This window comes from Ursus arctos, unplaced genomic scaffold, assembly GCF_023065955.2.
Source record: "Ursus arctos isolate Adak ecotype North America unplaced genomic scaffold, UrsArc2.0 scaffold_36, whole genome shotgun sequence".
Lineage (NCBI taxonomy): Eukaryota > Metazoa > Chordata > Mammalia > Carnivora > Ursidae > Ursus > Ursus arctos.
In genome coordinates, this window is record NW_026623050.1 from 1,134,058 (window position 1) to 1,155,969 (window position 21,912).

The 21,912-nt window shown below is 41.3% G+C and overlaps 1 protein-coding gene across 2 annotated transcripts in view; it reads left to right on the forward strand.

The window, feature by feature from the left end:
* FMN1 (formin 1) overlaps positions 1-21,912 on the forward strand; it is a 339,089-nt gene that overhangs the window by 24,594 nt on the left and 292,583 nt on the right. For both annotated transcript variants that reach the window (XM_057306184.1, XM_057306185.1), the window contains exon 2: positions 4,075-4,253. In XM_057306184.1, the coding sequence (XP_057162167.1) occupies positions 4,075-4,253 (179 nt within the window). The remainder of the gene's footprint in view (positions 1-4,074; positions 4,254-21,912) is intronic.

Genomic DNA, 21,912 nt, shown 5'->3' on the forward strand with positions numbered 1-21,912 from the left:
GTGTATATATCTATATAGACATGTAGATATTCTTTAGATAATTAAGGACAATGCCTGCTGAAGAAGGTTAATTCTAATGAAATGCAGTTTGTGTGTGAATCTTGGTATGAATTAGGAAATGGGTATGCCATGAGTTTTTGCTTGATTTTCCAAAACCTGATATATTGAATAATTGTTTTTAGTAAGAATTACAAAAAATATATATTGTAGTCATCAAGCCCTCTCAGCTGAAATGGTTTAAATTTTTTAATAGATACAGTGCTTCTGGTGGAGACAGATGATAGTCTATTAGGCAGCTATTTTGATAAATAAACCCCAAATCTCAGTGGTTTGCAGCAAATATCTCTTGTTCTCGTTCATCGTCCTAAGAGTTGGTTGGCTGTCATTCACTTGCTCTGATCTGGGTCCATTCCAGGCAGCAGGACTATGTTTGGGTCTTCTCTGCATGTCTCATTTGGGCTCCCTAGCACATGCTTGTCGCCTGGTGATGGCAGAAACACAGAGCAGGGGGAAAACCACAAAATGCCTCTTAAGGCCCAGACTCGGAATTGGCATCCTGCCACATTGCTCACATTCAATTGGCTATAGCAAGACACAAGGCCAGATCCAACATCCATGGACCAGGGGAAATACACAACATCTATGCCAATGGGTGGAGCTCCAAATGCCACTGGAAAAGGCCTTGGGTGCATAATGATAACGCAGGGAGGAAGTGAAGGAGTGGAAACAGTGATCCTCAGGTAGGGATGCTTATTCCGTTTTGGAAGGACGAGCTATGGAGACTGCTTCCAGCTTTAAATGGCCTATTACCTTTCCTTTCTGTCTGCTTCCCTGACAGCAGAACCCCAGTCTAATGTTGTAGGTTAGCATCAGGAAGCGCAGCTCATCATTGGAATGGTTGGGAAAAGCACGGACTTTCAAGGTGGGCCCAAGGTAAGTTCCCTTCCTGTGCTGTGTCCGTGCTGTCCGTTGTATCAACAGCAGTCAGCTGTAGCATTAACCTGTGTGCGTGTGTGGTAGCCTCTGACATGTCTTTGAGAAACAAAATAACCAATAAATATGGAGTGGAAAATGCATTTCTAGTATGCACATGGAAGGGAAAGACATGATCGACTTGAAGAGACCGTTCTCAGCTTTTTGCAAAATGTTCAATGAAAATATAACACCTCAAAATCTCTTTGTGTCATAAAATTAGATGACATTTGACTATTTGACAGAATATACTTACCTAATTTCAGGTAATTTTTTTTCTCTTTATTAAAATTTATTCAGTTGAAGAGAATAGTGTGGCCACTAGCTGTGTTAATCAATATGGTCATGTGCTTTATTTTTGACTGTTCAAAAGCTCGTGTTGGGATTATTAAAACTCTCCCTTCAAAGACTTGCTTTGCAAGTTTGTTATGTCCTTTCTAGTGGTGAATTTGTCATTTGCACCTATCTGTCAGACTTTTGAGAATAACAGTTTTGTTACTTATTTCTGCCATTGGTCCTATCCTGTCCTGACGATCTTCACCAAAATGAGTACGCGTCACCGTTATACCTTGTGCGTTTACTTCATAGGGACATTGTCTGGTTAAATATTAGATGTTAGAAATTGGCTCTTTAAAATGAAAACGAACTCCAAAATGAAGTCACTTTTCCTTGTTTGTGGCTAAACTTGGTGTTGTCTTTCCTCTGCATAAAGAGTGAATTGGATTGCACCGCACACCTTATTAACGAAGTGTCCGACAGCCACTGCAGGGTGTGTGGGTGTGCTTGCGTGGGCACCTGCATTTTATCCGAGGACACCGGATCCTTGTTACCGTGGGAATTTCTCCCTCTCTTCTACCTAAACGACGACCTTCCAGTCACCAGACAATGTGCCTCTGATGATCCAGAGGTCCTGCCTTAGGTGTTTACGTTATGTTGTTTGTGATATACAGACTATGTTTTATGTTGTTTTCTTAATTTGTGTAAACTTCATCCAAAGTCAGCGGCCCTCCCAAAATCAAAATGAAAAGTGGAGGGACTTAAAAAGGGGGACGGGATTAGTAACTAGCACATTTCTGAAGATGACGTGGCACAGTGAGGGGACACCATAAATTTAAACAGGTTGGATATAAACAGAAGTATTCTAGGAGGGAGCTGAGCCTTATAAATGGAAGTTTAACAGTCTGAGCTTCCATCTGTCCATCTGTTAGAGCACGGCCAGCACTGCCTTCCTCTCAGGGTCATCGTGAGGATACAGGGGGAGGTGCTCAGCAGAGCGCTCCTCTCCGAGGCTCTCTCAGGCACTAGACCTTTTCTGTGTCTTCTTCGGAGCAGGAGTGGGCACCCTCTGCGGCCCAGGAGGGCCTCAGCGAAAGCCCAGGGGACAGTCTGTCTCGAGAGAGTAGGTAGCTAGGGGCAGAAGGAAAGGGTGAGGCCAGGTGAATAAAAAGGCCCTCATTCTAAGGCGCCTGGAGCACATGAGGGAAGAGCCTGGTGATGACTTTCCGGACACCCTGCGTCTGCCCAGAGACGCCTGACGTCTTGGATCCTTGTTTTCTCAGCGGCTAGAGAATAGTGTTTTGTCAACAGCCTGCCAGAGGCCAGCTGTGGAGACACTGTGACCCGTATCGCCTTTCACTTTGAAGTGCGATTGGAAACCAACCAAACAAGCAAGCACGAAGCAAAACCTTGCTGTTTTCAAATTTTCTTTCTTCTAAAATTCTACTCTAATGTAAAGGAGAAGACTGTTACCCCACAGCCCTTTTACCAGCTGACTTATTCTCAGCTCAGATCAGGTTTGCAGTGTGGCACAAGCCGCTGGCTGGCATCGGGCTACTATCAAAGAGACAATATTACAAGGATTAGGTGTAATAAATGCCCTATCATATATCCAGCAGTGAGCTCTACTGCTAAGTGCGCTGAGCCTAAACCCTTCGGCCCGGTTGCTTAATATTTTGCCAAGGTTGCTTACCAGGAATTAAAAGAGGCCTAGGAACTTGAGAGCTGTGTGGGACTTTAGAGGTGATCTAATCTAGAATTTTCCAAACTATGTTCCCGTGGAACACTAGTGGCTTCCAACATGTTTCACAAGGATCCTTTAAATGGATTCTGTGGTCTAATAAGTTCGGAAAACGCTATTATACAGAGCTAAGCTCCTTTACTAAAGAGTGTTTCAAAGTCTTTGCTATGCTAATGTGACTCGTGGCTCTAAAGGCTACAGCACAGTTTTTCTCACATTTATTTGACCACAAAGTCCTTTTGTTACACAACACACATCGCCATTTCAATGGCACAGGCCACCTAGTGTGGCCATTAAGAGCATGGCTTCTAGTGTTTAACTGCTGGGGTTCAGTTCCTGGCTTTCCCATTTATTGACTCTATGATCTGGAGCAAATTGCTTGACCTCTTTGTGCTTCAGTTTCCCCGTCTAAACTGGGGGCACTAGTGATGCCTTCCTAGAGAGCGATCTTACGAACTGCACAGTGCCTGGCACATCCTTGACTATTATCCCAACACAGTTTAGGTAAAAACCCATGTGATACCCTCGTTCCAGAGATGAGAAAAGTGGGTCCCCGATAGTTCACTCATGCAATGTCACTCATTCAACAAAGTGACCAAGTGCCAGTATGCACCATGCACGATAATTCTACCCCCAGAAATGAAGATGTCCGTGATGCAGCTTCTGCTCTAGAAGAACGCATACACTAGTGACTAGTGACCTGGCTCAGGTGACACCTTCTAGTAGTGAATCCAACAACTCAGGCCTCCTGACTTCTGTCCTGCAGCTCGTCCTCTGATTCTGTCCTGAGAGAGAATGGGCTGTGTCGCCTGCATTGGTAAGCAAGGATAGTGAACGTTGAGTATAGCTAATAGACTTTTCTTTGTAAATTGGGGATGAGGGCAAATGTTTTAAATTCTTTGCTAGTGAGATCCAGAAAGAGTAATCAAGACAAGCACTTTTGGAAGAGAGCATACTCTAAAAATACAACCTAGAAAGGAATGTAAGAGGTAGTATGAAATGGCCCACATAGGAGAACAAGATAGGGCTGGCTTGATGTTTTTTTAGCCACCGTGTCACTGATGGTCTTCTCTGTTTTTGTCTAGGCCTCTCCTCCGAGGGCTTCCCCCGGGACTGTTTCAGTGAGCAGACAACAGCTAAAGACCTTCCCAACAGGGATGGAGGTGCATGGTTCCTGGGCTATCGAGCAGGACCAGCCTGTCCATTTCTGCTCCACGAGGAGAGAGAGAAGCCAAACAAAAGCGAACTGTACTTGGATCTCCATGTAAGTGGAAACCTCTGCCGTCAACAGAGATGCATTTACTGTAAACTGTGTTCACAAAACTGCTGAAGCTGCATTTCGTGGGGAGGTCATTATCTAAACATCAGTCAGCTGCAGAATACAGAGACACCTCAGTGGTCTGAAATGTGTGCACTAGAACGTGATTATGTTTACAGTTTACCTGAATGTTTTCAGAGTGCTCTCCCCACGTCAGCTTTACTGCCTAAACCTTGTGGTGGGAGTACCTGTTTGCTGCTTGTCACCTCTTAATATCACTTTTCTAAAAATTTGAGAACATACATTTGAGAGCATTCTCTAGAACGATCTAAATAGCCTGTCTCCCTCACACGTTCCTAAACATTTCTTTCCCTCCAGCTGTTCAGATAACAGGTGAACAGGTCAGCAGGAAGTCTGCAAATACCAAGATGACCCATTTAGAAAACACAGCCTTCTCCCTTCGCATTCATCCATGTATTCATCCAGAACTGTCAACTATACTCTACAGAACGGTGGGCTGGGTTGTAGCTCCTTCCACATTGTAGATGGCCTGATAGATTGACCAGACTGTCATCATTGTCACCACCCCTCTCCATCTCTGTTTCTTTTCAGAGATGAGGGTGAACATTAGGAATGCAAGAAGGACTTTTTCTTTCTTTCCTTCTTTTTTCCCCTTTTCTTTCTTCCTTCCTTCCCCTTTTTTCTTATCTTCTCCCCCCCCCACTTTTTTTCCTTTGCTGTTGACTTTAATGCCCATCAGCAAACTTGTGTCCTTGATTCCTTTTGATACCTTCCAGTTCATTACTTTCAGACCCAGAAGTATGTCTTTGACGAACATGGTTAGATCTGTAGTGTTTATATAGCTGGAGATTTTCTCAAGTAACCAAGAGCAGATGAACCTTGCACTTTCGTAACCATAGTAGCGTCATCACTGGATGTCATTTTAGAAAAGCATTCAACATCCCAGTTATTGTAAAAGGAGGTTTGGAATGAGCCTGAAAGATGAAAAATCTACAGCCCTTTGTGAGATGAAATGGAAATTTGTGATGTTTTTGTTTTTGTCACCCTACCTCCGAAGTTAGGTTGTGCATCTTAAGATGTGGTCAATGAAAGAAGTGTAACAGTGACATCTATTGGTCAGATTACTTTAAGTTGTGTTTGCTGCAGCAGGAGGCTTGGGGTCTGAAAGGGTTGAAGTGGATTTTTGGGTTTTTTTTTTTTTTTTTAAGTTTTTATTTATTTACTTACGTAACCTTTACACCCAACGTGGGGCTCGAACTCATGACCCTGAGACCAAGAGTCACATGCTCCTCCTACTGAACCAGCCAGGAGGCCCTGAAATGGATTTTGGAAGACTACTTTCTTTTTCTTCTGTGTTTTTAAAAAATTATGTTTATTGTGTTTTTTATTAACACTGTGGCTAAACTATATATTTCTGGTTTTCCTTCTCCCCGTGAATGAAATTATCTCTTATTTTTACTTATTTCAATTATAAAAATCAAAACAATCCTTTTGTAAAATTTGAATTATCTAGTAAAATTGAAAGAAAAGAAATAACTTTAAGCAACCAAGGACAACAACAGTTAACATTTGATAAATTTTCTTTGTATTTTTTACTATGTATGATTTATTTTAAATGAGGGATTGTTTTTACATATAAACATAGATTTTATGTTTCCCCCCTTTTCTCTTTACCAACTAAATTTTACATTACTTATCCGTATTGTTACATATTCTTTCTAGATGTGTGTTTTTTTTTTTAAAGATTTGTTTATTTATTTGAGAGAGAGATAGTGAGCGAGAGAAGGAGCACAAGCAAGGGGAGAGGCAGAGGGAGAAGTAGACTCCCCGCTGAGCAGGGAGTCTGAACTGGGGCTTCATCCCAGGACCCCAGGATCATTACCCCAGCTGAAGGCGGACGTTTAACTGACTGAGCCACCCAGACAGCCCTCTAGATGTGTCTTAGGTGAATGTATACTCTTCTACTACATTGTATCTCAAAAATTTTTTAAATCATTTCTCTATTATTTGATGTTGGCGTTGTTTTCAATTTTGGAATACTCCACAATTTGGAAATAAATAGAACTACCAAACATATAATTTTTCCTGTACCCTTCCCCCCACCCCCAATATTTAGGACTATTTTTCTAAGATAAACTTGTGATTATTGTCTATAAATATATTTAGGCTTTTGATACATATTACTGCATAAAAAAGATCTATTTTCTGAACCAGCCTTTAATGGTTTATATATTATATATGGTATATGAATTATATTTATATAAAAATAATTACATGAATATATAATAAAATATATATTTATGTTTTAGTTTTCCATTAATTATTTTTTTTAATTGGGATAGTTTTTTATTTTTTTAAAGATTATATTTATTTATTTGAGAGAGTGAGAGAGAGAGAGAGAGAACAAGCAGGGAGAGAGGCTGAGGGAGAGGAATAAGCAGGCTCCCCCCACTGAGCAGGGAGCCTGACACCTCGATCCTGATCGGGGCTCAATCCCAGGATTGTGACCTGAGCCGAAGGCAGACGCTTAACCGACTAAGCCACCCAGGCAACATGGTATAGTTCCTTTAGATTATTTTCTGTATCAGTGGATTTTACACTTTGGGCCTTAAGGCTCCTCATCTCTAAGTCCTTTGCCCTCTTCAGACAGCACAATGTAACTCCTGTGTTTTAAATATTGATATTATAAGTAAGATGTCCATTTGAAAGGGTCCTACTCATTGAGTAAAAGTTTTGATCACCACACCAACTCCCAAGGAGGTCTTTCCTCTGGGCGGGGGAGGGCTTTGAATAGTAAGGTCAGGGAGGCACGTGCGGCTGTGTGATATTTTGATCAGTTTTAAGTGTTAGGCAGGACTGCTCTGTTTTCAGTTCTGGACCTGATTTGCAGCGTCGATATCAGGAAGATACTTTCCTCAGCTTTTTTCTATAGATATGCTGCTTCTCATTAGTATGCAGGCGTGATAGCTAAAACATTTAAGAATTGGTGGGAGTTTGACACCAAGAAATCAGAATGGCCACTGGCGTTCAGGCTGGGGCTGCTATTAAGTTCTCTTATTTAGCTGTGCATTAATTAAGTTTAGTTTAGTTTTTGTTTTTGTTTTTTTACTAGAACTAGAGAGGAAATATTTTAGACCTTGGGGCCCATTAGTCTATGTTGTAACTACTCAACTCTGGTGATAAAAATAGCCATAGAGGGGTGCCTGAGTGGCTCAGTTGGTTGGGAGTCTACCTTGGCCCAGGTCATGATCCGGGGGTCCAGGGATAGAGCCCCAGTTCAGGCTTCCTGCTCAGTGGGGAGCCTGTTTTTCCCTCTCCTCCCTGCTCCTGCACTCTCTCACTATCTCTGTCTCTCTCTCCAATAAATAAAGAAAATCTAAAACAAAACAAGAAAGAAAGAAAGAAAGAAAGAAAGAAAGAAAGAAAGAGAAAGAAAAAAAGGAAAGAAAGAAAGAAAATTGCCATGAAGAATACATACATGAATGAGTGAGCTTGGGCTCCAGTAAAAGTTTATAGATGCTGAAATTTGAATTTGAATTTCATCTAATTTTTCACATATCAAGAAACATTCATCATTTGATTTTTTTTGCCCCCACCATGTAAAAATGTAAAGATCATTCTTAGTTTATGTGTCATTCAAAAACAGGCCATGGGCCAGAGTTGCAGTTTGCCAACCTCTGCTCTAGACCAAGAGATGGAGATCCCCTTCACTTTCACCCTCAGCTCCACCACTGACCAGCTATGGGGCTGTGGGCACTTGCTTACCTTCAGTGTCTTTATCAAGTGTGTTTTGACAGAATGGAGAGGAATAGGAACAGATGAAACAAAGTGCTATAATATTAAATTTCCTGATTCTGTTACAGGAGCGTCAGTCAGCCCAAGCCAAGTTAATATATGGGGAATGGGAATTATTTAAAGAAAACAAATAGATCTTCATATTCTCAGTGTGAAATCTTTGTCCTGATGTGAGGAACCATGTCATAACTGACCGCAAGACCAAAATTTGTCCCCTAACTATATTTGAAGGCTCATACAACTTTCTGTCTCTCCAGTGCTATCCTTCCCTCCCCTCCCAGTTTTTTTGAGGTACCTTGACGTATAAGTTGTATATTGTACAAGTATCAGGTGTACAATGTAATTATTTGATGTATGCATATATTCTGAAATGATTACTGTAACAAGTTAACATCTATCGCCTCACATAGTCACACGTTTTTTCTTGTGACAAAGCCTTATGATCGACTCCCTTTGCAACTTTCAAATATGCAATACAGTATTGTTAACTCTAGTCACCACGCTGTACATTACATCCCCAGAATTTATCAGTCTCATAATTGGAAGTCTGTACCTTTTGACCACCTCCACCCATCTCCCCTTCTCCTCATTCCCTGCCTAGATTTTATTTATTTATTGGCAACTGCCAGTCTGTCCTCTGTTTCTGTGAGTTCAGTTTGTTTTATTTTTTAGATTCCACATATAAGTGAGAAGATTAGGTATTTGTCTCTCTGTCTTATCTCATTTGGCATAATGCCCTCCAGGTCCATCCATATTGTCTCATCCCATATTCATCTTTAGTTACTGAATTGTGAGAAGCTATGGAGGTTCCACTGGGGAATGGCAGGAGGTAAGGCTGGTGTAGGATAGAGACTAGGCAGGCCCAGGGTACCATCTATTTTCTAACCAATATGTATTTCAGTGTTTAAGCAACCAGTGCTGCTGTCTTAGCTGAATGTCAGCCAGACTGCTGTGCAGAGAGGTTCTGTTGGAGTGATTATCTTCTCGTCCTCCTCAAACAAATTCTGTGGGCCATTCTGGCTGATCTACAAAACTCCTGAAAGACGAAACTCAATGCGCAGTCAGTTCGACTTCTGGGTCAGGAGGTTGCTAAATATTGCATAGGCCATACGTAGAGTGAAAAAAAAAATATTTGTTGTTTGTCTGAAGTTCAAATGTAGCTGGTTGTCCTGTATTTTATTTATGAAATCTAGCAAATCTAGGTATCAATTTTGGGGCCCATTTAGAATATGAACGTTACAAAGTCAGCTTCAAAGGGCAGTAGCCGGATTCCACCAAAGCGGGAGCTATCATTAGCCACGTTCCTTAGTTTCTGGCACACGTTGAATGAGATGTGTCAAAGGCAGCTGACGAAGGACAGACTACAGAGCAAGTGGGGCCCAACTTCTTACAACAAGTGCAGTCTTTTGAAGATTCCATTTGAGAGGAATGTCCACCATGGGGGATAGTTTATAAAATGTCTGTAAACACAGGACAAGGTTGGGGTAGAAACGACACTAAAAGAAGTGTGGCCTGAGATTGAAAAAGAGATATGAAAAACAAAAAAGGTAAACAGTCATCAGGGTTGTATACAGGTTGCATGGATTCTGAAAGTAGAATTTGCACACTCGCTTTGAAAAAAACAAACTGGGGACAGCTGGGTGGCTCAGTCGGTTAAGCCTCTGCCTTCCGCTCAGGTCATGATCCCGGAGTCCTGGGATCGCGAGCCCTGGATCAGGCCCTCTGTTCGGTGGGGAGCCTGCTTCTCCCTTTCCCTCTGCCCCTACCCCTGCTCGCATGAGTGCGGGTGCTCTCTCTCTCTCTCTCTCTCTGTCAAATAAATAAATAAATAAAATCTTTAAAGAAAAAAAAAATACAAACTGAACTCTTCTTAGTGATTTCGGTCCCCAAGGATCATCTCAATCACCTTCTCACCTGTGCGGCCCGGCATTCTCCCTACTGAATTGGCTTCATTGACTGGGGAGGACACAGTATCAGCTCCCAAGTAATGGCATCTTAAGAATGGAAGGATATAATTACCAAGGCCATACCCCACCTTAAGTATCTAAACCATAACAAAAACTTCCATGTATCGATCACCTCTGAAATGCCAGGCACCAATCCTTTGGAGTATAATAATAATATTGTACAATAAGGAGAGAGGTTCAGCCAAGTCAGGGGCAAGGATTGGAACCTAGGTCTGTCTGACCCTAGACCTAAGTACTTCAATGTTAAGCTCCTCTACTTCTCCACTACTTTGGCTGCTTCTTTGTTTGTTTGTTGTTTTGTTTTTAACTTAAGAAAAAAAGTCGTTTAATAGATATGTTAGCTCCCATAATCAGTGAGAAGGAATGAGAACCAGGCTCAGCATTAGAAGCTAGAACCGCAAAATTGTGGAAGGAGCCAAGATGCCCTTCAACAGACGACTGGATTAAGAACATGTGATCCATATATACAATGGAATATTACTCAGCCATCAAAAGGAACGCTTTCATAACATTTGCAGCAACATAGACCGACCTGGAGGAGATAATGCTAAATGAAATAAGTCAAGCAGAGAAAGACAATTATCATATGGTTTCATTTATGGAACATAAGAAATAGGAAGATGGGTAGGAGAAGAAAGGGAAGAATGCAGGGGGGTAAACAGAAGGGGGAATGAACCATGAAAGACTATGGACTCTGGGAAACAAACTGAGGGCTTCAGAGGGGAGGGGTGTGGGGGATTGGGATAGGCCGGTGATGGGTAGTAAGGAGGGCACATATTTCATGGTGCACTGGGTGTTATACGCAAGTAATGAATCATGGAACTTTACATCAAAAACTTGGAATGTACTGTATGGTGACTAACATAACATAATAAAAATTATTATTAAAAAAAAAAAGAAGCTAGAACTGCAGTCAAAATCACCCCACAGAACTCAATCTAGTGAAGATTCTGCAGCTGCTAACTGGAAGACATAGACGCCTTGGCCTTTAAGACCTTGGTCTCTAGAGTTAAAGGGGAAGTACTGATGAGAACCTGAGCTGATGTCATGCTTTCCACCTCCCTCCTAAATGGCAGACTCCAGAGCATAATTTAGATTCAACAACAAAGAATGCACAGTGCCTTTGCAGTCCCGGGAAAAGGCCACATCCTTGTTTTGTTTACTTGAAAGCCAATGAGAGCCTACCACTTAAAGCTAAAGGCCACAGATAGACTTAACCCAAATCAGTAGCATCAGACAGTGGGCCTGTATTCGCAAGTGAAGTGAATTCAGAAATATCAGGGTAGTTTGTTTCCTGAACAAGCATGTTTATTTGTATATGTGAGTACATGTATGTGTGAGTGTATGTATGTATGAAAGAGAGAAAGAGTGAGAAAGACAGAGAAAGAGCAAGACAGAGAACATGTGTCTATCCTACAGTGATGTAGGGTAAATGATCAAGAAGTGATCCAGGTAAAGAGAAGAGGTGAAAGTGGTGAATTATGGATTGAATTGGAAAATCGCCTTCATTATTTCTTACAAATGTTGCATCACTTTAAATCATGATAAAGCAGCTGAAAAGAGAGTTATCTGATTTTACTCCTAAGCCACATGAAATTTATCCAGCTTATCTCTCAAATTAGTTCTAATTTTGAAATTGGTGTGGAAGGTTATATTTAAATAGAAATCCTCGTTAATGCCAGTCGTCAAGTTCAGTTCTTTTTTTTTTTTTTTTAAGATTTTATTTATTTATTTGACAGAGATAGAGACAGCCGGCGAGAGAGGGAACACAAGCAGGGGGGAGTGGGAGAGAAAGAAGCAGGCTCATAGCAGAGGAGCCTGATGTGGGGCTCGATCCCACAACGCCGGGATCACGCCCTGAGCCGAAGGCAGACACTTAACCGCTGTGCCACCCAGGCGCCCCTCAAGTTCAGTTCTTATGCCATTTTCCATACTTCCCTTGACTTTCTCCTGTCCTCTGCATGTCCTGCAAGATAATGACAAACCTAGTAATGTCTCATATTTCTTTATAAAACGACAAGAACTTGGCTTACCCATTGAACCACGTGAATGGTTAATGGAACTGTGAAATTCACTTTTTTTTGATCTTGATAACACTTACTGTCTTTATTTCCTTTTTGTTTGTTCCGACATGCACTATAATAGCTGTGCATGTAAAATTTGGACTCTTGAGAGTATATAGAGAAAACTTTGTATTATGTTTTTTTAAAAAGATTTTATTTATTTGAGAGAGAGAGAGCATGAGTGTGAGGGGAGGGGCAGAGGGAGAAGCAGCCTCCCTGCTGAGCAGGGAGACAGACTTTGGGGTCCATCCAGGACTCTGGGATCATGACCTGAGCCAAAGGCAGATGCTTAACCAACTAAGCCAACCAAGAGCCCCTGTATTATGCTTTTAAATCCTGGGAGAACATAGACTAGAACTGAGTTTTATAAAAATAGTGAGAAATTTACCTAGGGATTATATTTAAATGCATTGGTATATTGCTGCCGAAGTATTTTATTTGGTTTCCCTAAAATTCAGAGAATTACTTTTTTGCCCCCTTTGAACGAGTTTCACTTTCTCAGCCTACCTTTTCTGTCTTAAAAACCACAGCTCTGTATGTACTCATTGGACTGAGTGCTGCGAGCGTCACACGGTCTCTTTAAACCTTGGTCTCTGGATTCTACACGTATCATCTATGTTCTGTGTGTGTATTTCAGAAAAGCATTTTCCTTATCTCTCCAGGATACACATGGACATTTGTGGTTGAAATGACAATCCCACAGGACCCACTTAGAATTTTAAAGGCAGTAGTAGCCTTTGGCTAGAGAATGTTGAGGGAGTGTTAACATGAGGTTCCAGTTGGAATGGCCTAGTTATTTTTCTCTTGCCTTTAGATTTTTATAGAATTTAATTAAAATATCTTGATTTATTATTATCATTATTTCTAAATTGCTTTAAGAGTTGCAGCTACTGTATAAATGTCCTGTGATAACCTGTGTCATAAACTTCCCTCTCTACCTACAGAAAGTTAATGACCTTGATTCCAGGAACTGTTAAAAACATTTCTTCAGAATATTTCATGATACTTTTTGAAGTGTTGAAAGCGACAGTAGTGCTATGTATACTTTTGTTTAAATCCCAAATTAAAATGATGTACAGGGACGCCTGGGTGGCGCAGTCATTAAGCGTCTGCCTTCAGCTCAGGACGTGATCCCGGCGTTCTGGGATCGAGTCCCACATCGGGCTCCTCCGCTAGGAGTCTGCTTCTTCCTCTCCCACTCCCCTGCTGTGTTCCCTCTCTCGCTGGCTGTCTCTCTGTCACATAAAAAAAAAAAAAAAAAAAAAAAATCTTAAAAAAAAAAAACTTATCTTAAAAAAAAAAATGATGTACAAAGTGGAGGCAATAGTGAATATATTTCAAAACGATGGAAATGCAATTCTCTCACTCACTGATCCCTGCAACTAACCGCACTCCACAATGACAACCCCTATTTATTGTCTTTCTTGTTCAAGGAAGACTGAATCAGGAAAATTAGCACATTTAATTCTTGGAACAGTCCTATGAGTTAAATGTTATTGTTCCCATTTTATAAATGTAGGTACTAGTTCATAGAAGTTAAGGAACTTACCTAAGTGACACAGCTAGTATGTGACCAATAGGTAATATTTTATATTGAATCCAAATATGTCCCATTTCAAAGCCATAGCTCTTGCCCCTTCCTCTCTTTGCCCTCCAACTATGCTCAAGAATGGGGTCACAGCTGTGACAATGCCTACCTTTCTCCTTTGTAATTTTAATGCATTTACATTTATTTCCATATTTTTCTCTTTACATGACTAAATGGTGAGTATTAAAGGAATCATTACCGATCAAATCAGGGATCATAATCTTTGTTTCCTGTCCGTCTTCAGCAAATTCCTTCTAGCTCCAGTAGCCATTGGTTCCCACAATGAGGTGATGTATTTTGCCTCCATTCTGACTTTTCAATGTGAAGGAGAGCTGTTACAAAATACTGTCTTTGTTTGACTTTATGGTAATGAAGAGAATGAACATTTAGAATCAGATTGACTTAAGTCAAACCCTAGCTTTGCCACTCCTTGGTAGTATAATCTTAGAATTGACCTAATTTCTTTGAACCTCAGTATTAACATCTATAGCCGTGCCCAGTACAGTCACTAGCTGTGTGTGGCTTTTTTTTTTTTTTAAGATTTTATTTTATTTATTTTTAAAGGTTTTATTTTTAAGTAATTTCTACACTCAACGTAGGGCTCCAACACACAACCCCAAGGTTGAGAGTGTCATGCTGTACTGACTGAGCCAGGCAGATGCCCCCCTATGTGGCTATTATTTAAGTTAAGTAAAATTTAAAATTTAGCTCACTGGGGTGCCTGGGTGGCTCAGTCAGTTAAGCATCTGCCTTCAGCTCAGGTCATGACCCCAGGGTCTTGGGATCGAGCCCCACATCAGGCTCCTTGCTTAGCGAGGAGTCTGCTTCTCCCTCTACTCCTCCTCCTGCTCATGTTCTGTCTCTCTCTCTCTCAAATTAAAAAAAACAAAACTAGTTTCGCAGTCACACGAGCCACATTTTAAGTGCACAGAGGCCTTCCATAGCTAGTATCTACTGTATTGGAAACAGAGATAGAGATTGTTTCCATCACTGCGGAAACTGACGCTGGGCAGCATTCATCTACAAAATGGGGTTAATGATGCCTTTTCACAGAGTTATGAGGGGTTTAGGGAAGGCACAAGAAAACTCGAATAAAGAAACTAGTGTGGTGCCGACTTGGGACAACAGTGACACCCTACGAAAAGCTAGTTGTCTCCCCCTTCTTCCCTCATGCATGCTCTTTTCATCTACCTTCATTTCGTTTCAGGTAAATCCATACCCTCCATAATTTTTCAATTGCCTCCTTTAAGTATAAAAAATATTTAAAAATAATACCTAGATCTTTGGTGTTTGAACTAATATTCTCAAGATAACTTTGACCTTGGGCGCCTGGGTGGCTCAATCGGTGAAGCATCTGCCTTCATCTCAGGTCATGATCCCAGGGCCCTGGGATCGAGCCTGCTTCTCCCTCTCCCTCTGCTGCTCCCCCTCCTTGTGCTCTCTCACTCTCTGTCAGATGAGTAAATAAAATAAAATTAAAAAAAAGATAACTTTGACGTAAAAGAAATTAAGGAAGGAAAAGAAAAAGATACGCAGTTATAGCATAGCCAATGGCTGTCTAGTTTTATTCTTTGGGAAGAAGGAGAGTATAGGCACCAGTAGGTATATATGATTTATTAGATTCCAGTTCTTCATCTAAAACTTTAACCACAATGAAATGCTTTCTTTATGGACTCCATACTTTCTGGAGTGGAACATAAATACTATTTGTTTTAGAAAAGCTCAAAAACCTTCAGAAACATGTCCCAGGAAATTCTGTACCTTAGAGAATGCTCCCTTTCTCCCCCACTCCCCTCCAGCTTCGCAAGTGAGTCTCAGCCTTTCCTTCTCCCCCTTACATTATTTTATTTTGTCATGGACATTGACTTCATTTCCAAAGAACCTTGGGTACTGTTTGGTGGAATTAATCTTTGAAATATTTGATAGTAAGACCATAACCAGTAGTGTACTAAGTATTTTCAGGCTTGATTTTTGTATTTGTAAGAGTAAGGAAATTTTAAATGAACTAACACCTTTGATGACTAATGAGTTGGCCTAAAAACAAAGCAAGAAAATGGTCAGTGCTCTGCTGTTGCTGACCTGGGCACTTTCCAGGCCAGCCCCTGTCTGGAAGCATCCCTTCCCCACAGTGGGAGAAAGTCACAGTCCTAAGGGATCACACTCTTGAGTTTCAGCAGCAGTATGTGTCAACAGACTCTTCAGAAAAAGATTTTCTTGAGAAAATCCAAATTCATGGATTATTTTTTCTTTTTTTAAAAGATTTTATTTATTTATTTATTTATTTATTTATTTATTTGACAGAGAGAGACAGCCAGTGAGAGAGGGAACACAAACGGCGGGAGTGGGAGAGGAAGAAGCAGGCTCCCAGCAGAGCAGGGAGCCCGAAGCGGGGCTCGATCCCAGGACTCTGGGATCACGCCCTGAGCCGAAGGCAGACGCTCAATGACTGAGCCACCCAGGCGCCCTGGTTTTTTTTTTTTTTCCTGAAATGATTGAGTTGATTTAAAAATCATCTTGGAGGGTCCCCTGAGTGGCTCAGTGCGTTAAGCATTGGACTTGATTTCAGCTCAGGTCATGATCTCAGGGTTGTGAGATTGAGTCCCAGGTTGGGCTCCATACTCAGCGGGGAGTCTGCTTGGAATTCTCTCCCTCTGCTCCTCCCCCAACTCACACGTTGTTCACACGTTGTTCTCTCTCTCTCTAATAAATAAATAAATAAAATCTATTTTTAAAAATCGTCTTGGAGCATAGGAAAAGTAATAAAGAACATGATGAACTTTGTCTCCCACAGTGGCCATCTGGGAGAATTTTAAAGTAATTCACTCCCTTTAGGTGATACAGATGGACAAAACAATCCAGAGAGTCTTGGCCCTGAAACACCCAAAGGGATCCCTTGCAAGAGTTTCGTTGGATGCTCTCTTCACTCTTGGCGCAGCTGTGGCATGGTTAAGTGTGGTACTCAGTAGGCCTTTCTGTAACACACGATCCCGTTCAAACCAACTAGCTCCACTGCCCACGTGCCTATGCGGAAGGAATTGGGAGGGGCCGCTTCCTCTCAGCTGGGCCGTCAGCTCATCAATAAATACTTGTTCCGTATTGACAAGGTTAAAAAAAAATCTTAGATGCTGGTTGATGGCTCTAAGAAGGTTGCTGCTTTGCTAAGAAAATATATCTTACCTATAGAGTACGTACTCCGTGCCAGGCATTGATCAGAGTGCCAAATATATTAGTTCACTTAGTGCTCCTAAGCACCCAGGAAGTCGGTCCTTTTCTCGTTCCCAGTATCCTGGTGAGGCGGCTGAGGCATAGCTTGCTTGCCCAAGGTCCACCTTCTTGAAGGAGCAGAATAGGATGTGAGCCCAAGACCCAAGGCCAGGATCTTTACAGCGCACACCCGCCCTGGTTCCTGATCATTGAAAGACCACACACACTGTTCTCTTATTTGCTTCCATCCTCACAAGCATGTCCCAGGCTCTCTTTTTAACTTTCAGAGTCTTCTCGTTTGTTACCAACATTCAACCCATTTCCCCTGAAGATTTGAGACTGCTCAGGGGAGCCAGTCTTGGAAACATTTTACACTAAGACTGCTCAGTGGAAAAAAGCCTTCATCACTGAGACCTGCCCTTGCCATAGGGTAGGTGCAGCCTGTTGGGTGTTTAAAAGGCAATTAGTAGAAACAGTTGCTGGCTCCTCTCAGGCTGACCTCGAGGGGCTGTCCTAAGCGTTGTGTTAGTGCAGAGGGAAGCCGCACCGGGAAGGCACGGAAGGCACTACAAAACTGAAACAGAAAGGGAAGCTTACGGAGGTCTCTGGCTTTGTCTGTTGTTTGGTGTCATGACTCCGTTTCGAGGATGTGGAAAGCAAACCTAAGGAGGATGCTGTTCAGGAAGAAGGTAAGCTCACAGGCCAGGGGCAGCAGGGAGTCGGGAGGTGGACAGGAGTTAGGAGACCTCGTGTCCCATCTCGTTGCCGCTCGAGAGCCGTGTGAACTGCTACCAGTTCTTGAGCTTCGCGTGACTTCACCTGGCTTCGTCTTTATTTATTTTTTATTAAAGATTTTTTTTAAATTTATTTATTAGACAGAGATAGAGACAGCCAGCGAGAGAGGGAACACAAGCAGGGGGAGTGGGAGAGGAAGAAGCAGGCTCATAGCAGAGGAGCCTGATGTGGCCTCGATCCCATAACGCCGGGATCATGCCCTGAGCCGAAGGCAGACGCTTAACCGCTGTGCCACCCAGGCGCCCCTGGCTTCGTCTTTAAACAAAAATGCTGAAGTAGTTGATTTCTAGTATTTCTGAAGTCCCGTTCAGCTTCCCAGCAGTTTGATTCTACCCACATTCTTTCATAACCCTAAACTCCTTTCATAGGATGTCGTTCCTGAAACAAGTGTCTTTTCGGAGTGCTTGTGATGTCCTAATTTCCTCAGGTCTCACCATTCGTATCAGACTTCAGGTACTAAGTTAACACATCCTTCCTAAACCCCAAAACCCATTTCTGCCCATTATCCCGCTCACATCTTTATCCATAGTTTACTTACTCTCCCGAGTCCACTGGTCTAAACTTGTCTTCCGCAGAAATAGTTTCTACACCCTTACTTACCCTTAGTAATTTTAGCTCCTTTCTACTTTTCTCAAGCAATCATCACATGAAGCTAGTTGAACCACTTTAGAAGCTGGAAGCAATTAGTCATTAAAAACAGGCCCTTCTAGAACTTGAAGTAATTTGGGTAAGAGAAACAGGAGGAGAATCTTGTAGCCTAACACCGTGAAATTAATCTCACTTGCTTTACTTTTCCCTTGCCTTTCTGGGGTTTAATGAGAATGTGGGGGAGGAATTATCTAAACTGAATGATGTGGGGGAGGGTTGCAAAGAGTAGAGGTTGGGAGGACTTTAGGAGGTTTTTCTTTTAGGCAATGTCCAATTTCTGCAATTGAGTTAAACAATACTTGTTAATGCTGATTCTTCTAATCTTATGAGAGCCAAGAAGCTAGGTTCTACTGATGGCTCTCAGGCGATGGGCCTTTTACTGCAACACTCTTGTAGGCTTCTTTCACCAGGTAACAGTTTGTTGGACCGATTTTCTTATCATGAAGTACAGTTGCCTTTTGCCCCAGTCTGGGAGGATGGTGAGATCGGAGAAACATGGAGAATTCACTGCTAGTAAATTCTCCACACAAATATGTGTCCAGGTTTCAAGTAGCTGGGTACCAATTTTTTTTTTTTAAGATTTTATTTATTTGAGAGAGTGAGCACGAATGAGGGAGAGGGGCAGAAGGTGAGGGAGAAGCAGGCTCCCTGCTGAGCAGGAAGCCTGATACCGGGCTCAATCCCAGGGCCCTGAGATCATGACCTGAGCTGAAGGCAGACGCTTAACTGACTGAGCCACCCAGGTGCCCCTGGGTACTGATTGTTTTTAACAAATAGTTACAAAGAACATCACATGGGTCAAATGCTACCTGTTTTAACTTAGTTGTCTAAGGTGGATCACTTGATCTGGCCTCTTGCGTAGGTATAGCTATTATAAGGCTTAAGGGTCTTGAGGTTAGAACTGTCAAGGAGCATGAATGTCCTGTCCCCTCCTAGCTGGACTAAGAATCAGATGGACAGGAGACAGATTAACAGGAGAAAATCAAATTTAATTTCATACATACAGGGAATCCACAAAGACATGGAAATTCCAAAGATAGGCAAAATGAGGTATATATGTTATCCTAAACTAAGGAGAAGGGGGTAGGGGTCTGGAACTTTGAAGGGAAGGAATGCAATTCACAGGACAACAAGAGCAGATGTCTGGTACTAGATGTTTGTCCTGCCGTACAGATGCGTCACTCAGATAAAATTTATCTCTGGTAATAACCATTATTCTGGGGAAGACCCCCAATTTAGAATCTTTTGTGTAGTTAAGGGAGGGGCAAAAGTTTCTCTTGAGCCTGCAAGGTCTCGATTGCCTTCAACACCAAATAACCTTCATGCCACAGTGGCCCATCTTCGGGTGGCCTGCCCTTGACCCGTACAGAACAAAAGAGCTTCAGGGGAGGTTGTAAAGGAGAAAGTCTTGGCTGATACTGGCTTTGTGTAGTAGGTATTTAATAAGTAGGCATCACAGAGTAAGACACTGAGATAAATGAAGTCCAAGAGAAGTGATTATTTTTTCTGCCTGAAAATGTTAAAGCATTAAATAGATTCATTTTTCAAGACCAATCAACTAAGGTCAAATTTGTAGGCTTCTTAAAAATCCTAGAAGAGAGCACAGGCCGTAATGTCTCCGATGCTGGCTGTAACAATATATTTCTATATATGTCTCCTGAGGCAAGGGAAATAAAAGCAAAAATAAACTATTGGGACTATGTCAAAATAAAAAGTTTCTGCACAGTGAAACAAACAATCAACAAAACTAAAAGACAACCTACTGAATGGGAGGAGATATTTGCAAATGACCTATTCAATAAAGGGTTGATATCCAAAATATGTAAAGAGCTGATACAACTCAACACCCCAAAAACAAATAATCCAATTAAAAATAGGCAGAACATATGAACAGACATTTCTCCAAAGAGGACATACAGATTGGCCAAAAGACACACAAGCAGATGTTCAACTATCACTCATCAGCAGAGAAATGCAAATCAAAACTACAATGAGATATCACCTCACGCCTGTCAGAATGGCTAAAATCAACAACACAAAAAACAAGAAGTGTTGGCGAGGATGTGGAGGAAAAAAACCCTCTTGAACTGTTGGTGGCAAATTGGTATAGCCATTGTAGAAACAGTATGGAGGTTCCCCAAAAAGTTAAAAATAGAACTACCCTACAACCCAGAAATTGCCCTATTGGGTATTTTCCCCCTGAATAAAAAAACACTAACTCAAAGGGATACACGCACCCCTATGTTTATTGCAGGATTATTTACAATAGCCAAGATATAAAAGTAACCCTAGTGTCTATTGATAGATTAATGGATAAAGAAGTGGTATATATATTTATAAATATAAATTTATATTTATAAATTTATATTTATAAATATAAAATTTCTTTATCCATTAATTATATATATTACATATAATTATTACATATAATAATACATCTATTATTATATGTAGTAATTATATGTATACTTAACCATATATACGTGGTATAGATATTTATATATATAAAAATATATTTGTGGTCTATATACCATATATATGTGGTATATATATATATAGATAGAAATGTTCTGTTATATGTACATATAACAGAATATTTTTCAGCCATAGGAAAGCATGAAATCTTGCCATTTGCCACAACATGGATAAAGTAGTATTATGCTAACCAAAATAAGTCTATTAGAGAAAGACAAATACCTTATGATTTCACTCACATGGAATTTAAGAATGAGCAAAGGAAATGAGCAAAGGAAAGAGAGAAACAGACAGACTGAGAAACATAAACCAAGAAACAGCCTTTTAACTCTAGAGCATAAACTGTTGGTAACCAGAGGGGAGGTGGGTGGGACGATGGGGGAAACAGTGGAGGGGGATTGAAGAGTACACTTATCGTGATGAAAAATAGATTAAAATGATTTTAAAATTTTGTGGGCTTCTTATTTGAACATACGGGCACACATTTTTCAGTTCCTTAAGTGACCAGCAACAGTGACATTTCTCACAGTGTGAGAGAGTCTCTATTCAAAGATGTGTTTGCATTACCTACCATGCTGCTCTTTCTTCCTCGTCTTCCTGTTTGGATGGTCCCCGCTTGCTTTCATTCAGAATTGTTCTGGGTCCAACTATTGTGATTCAGACTGAGTTTAGAGTGTGAAGTATGTACAATGTAAGAACAAAGTGTCACCTCTTTCTTGGCTGATTTCCCCCACTGAACTTCATGTTTCCGAACATGGAGGGTTGGAGTTCTCTTCATCTGTATATCCCCAGAGCCTCGTACATAGTCAGTGCTTAAAAATGATGGTTGGGTGAATACATCTTTGTAATAGAATTATGCTTCATAAATGCAGGAGAATTGCATGGGGAGAGCCTCTTACTGTGTTTGAGTCTAGAGGATTCTGTGTCTTGTCTGGGACTAGTACACAAGGTGGCTCAGAAACTTGTTCTGGAAATCAATAATTAGTTAGGTCTGAGAAAATGGAACCTCCCAGTTAAAAAGGACGACACCAAATAGGTGTCACGTCTCTTCCCCACACTCCTGTGTTGGATGGATGCTCTGTGTACTTCTTAAAAAGACAGATCATATG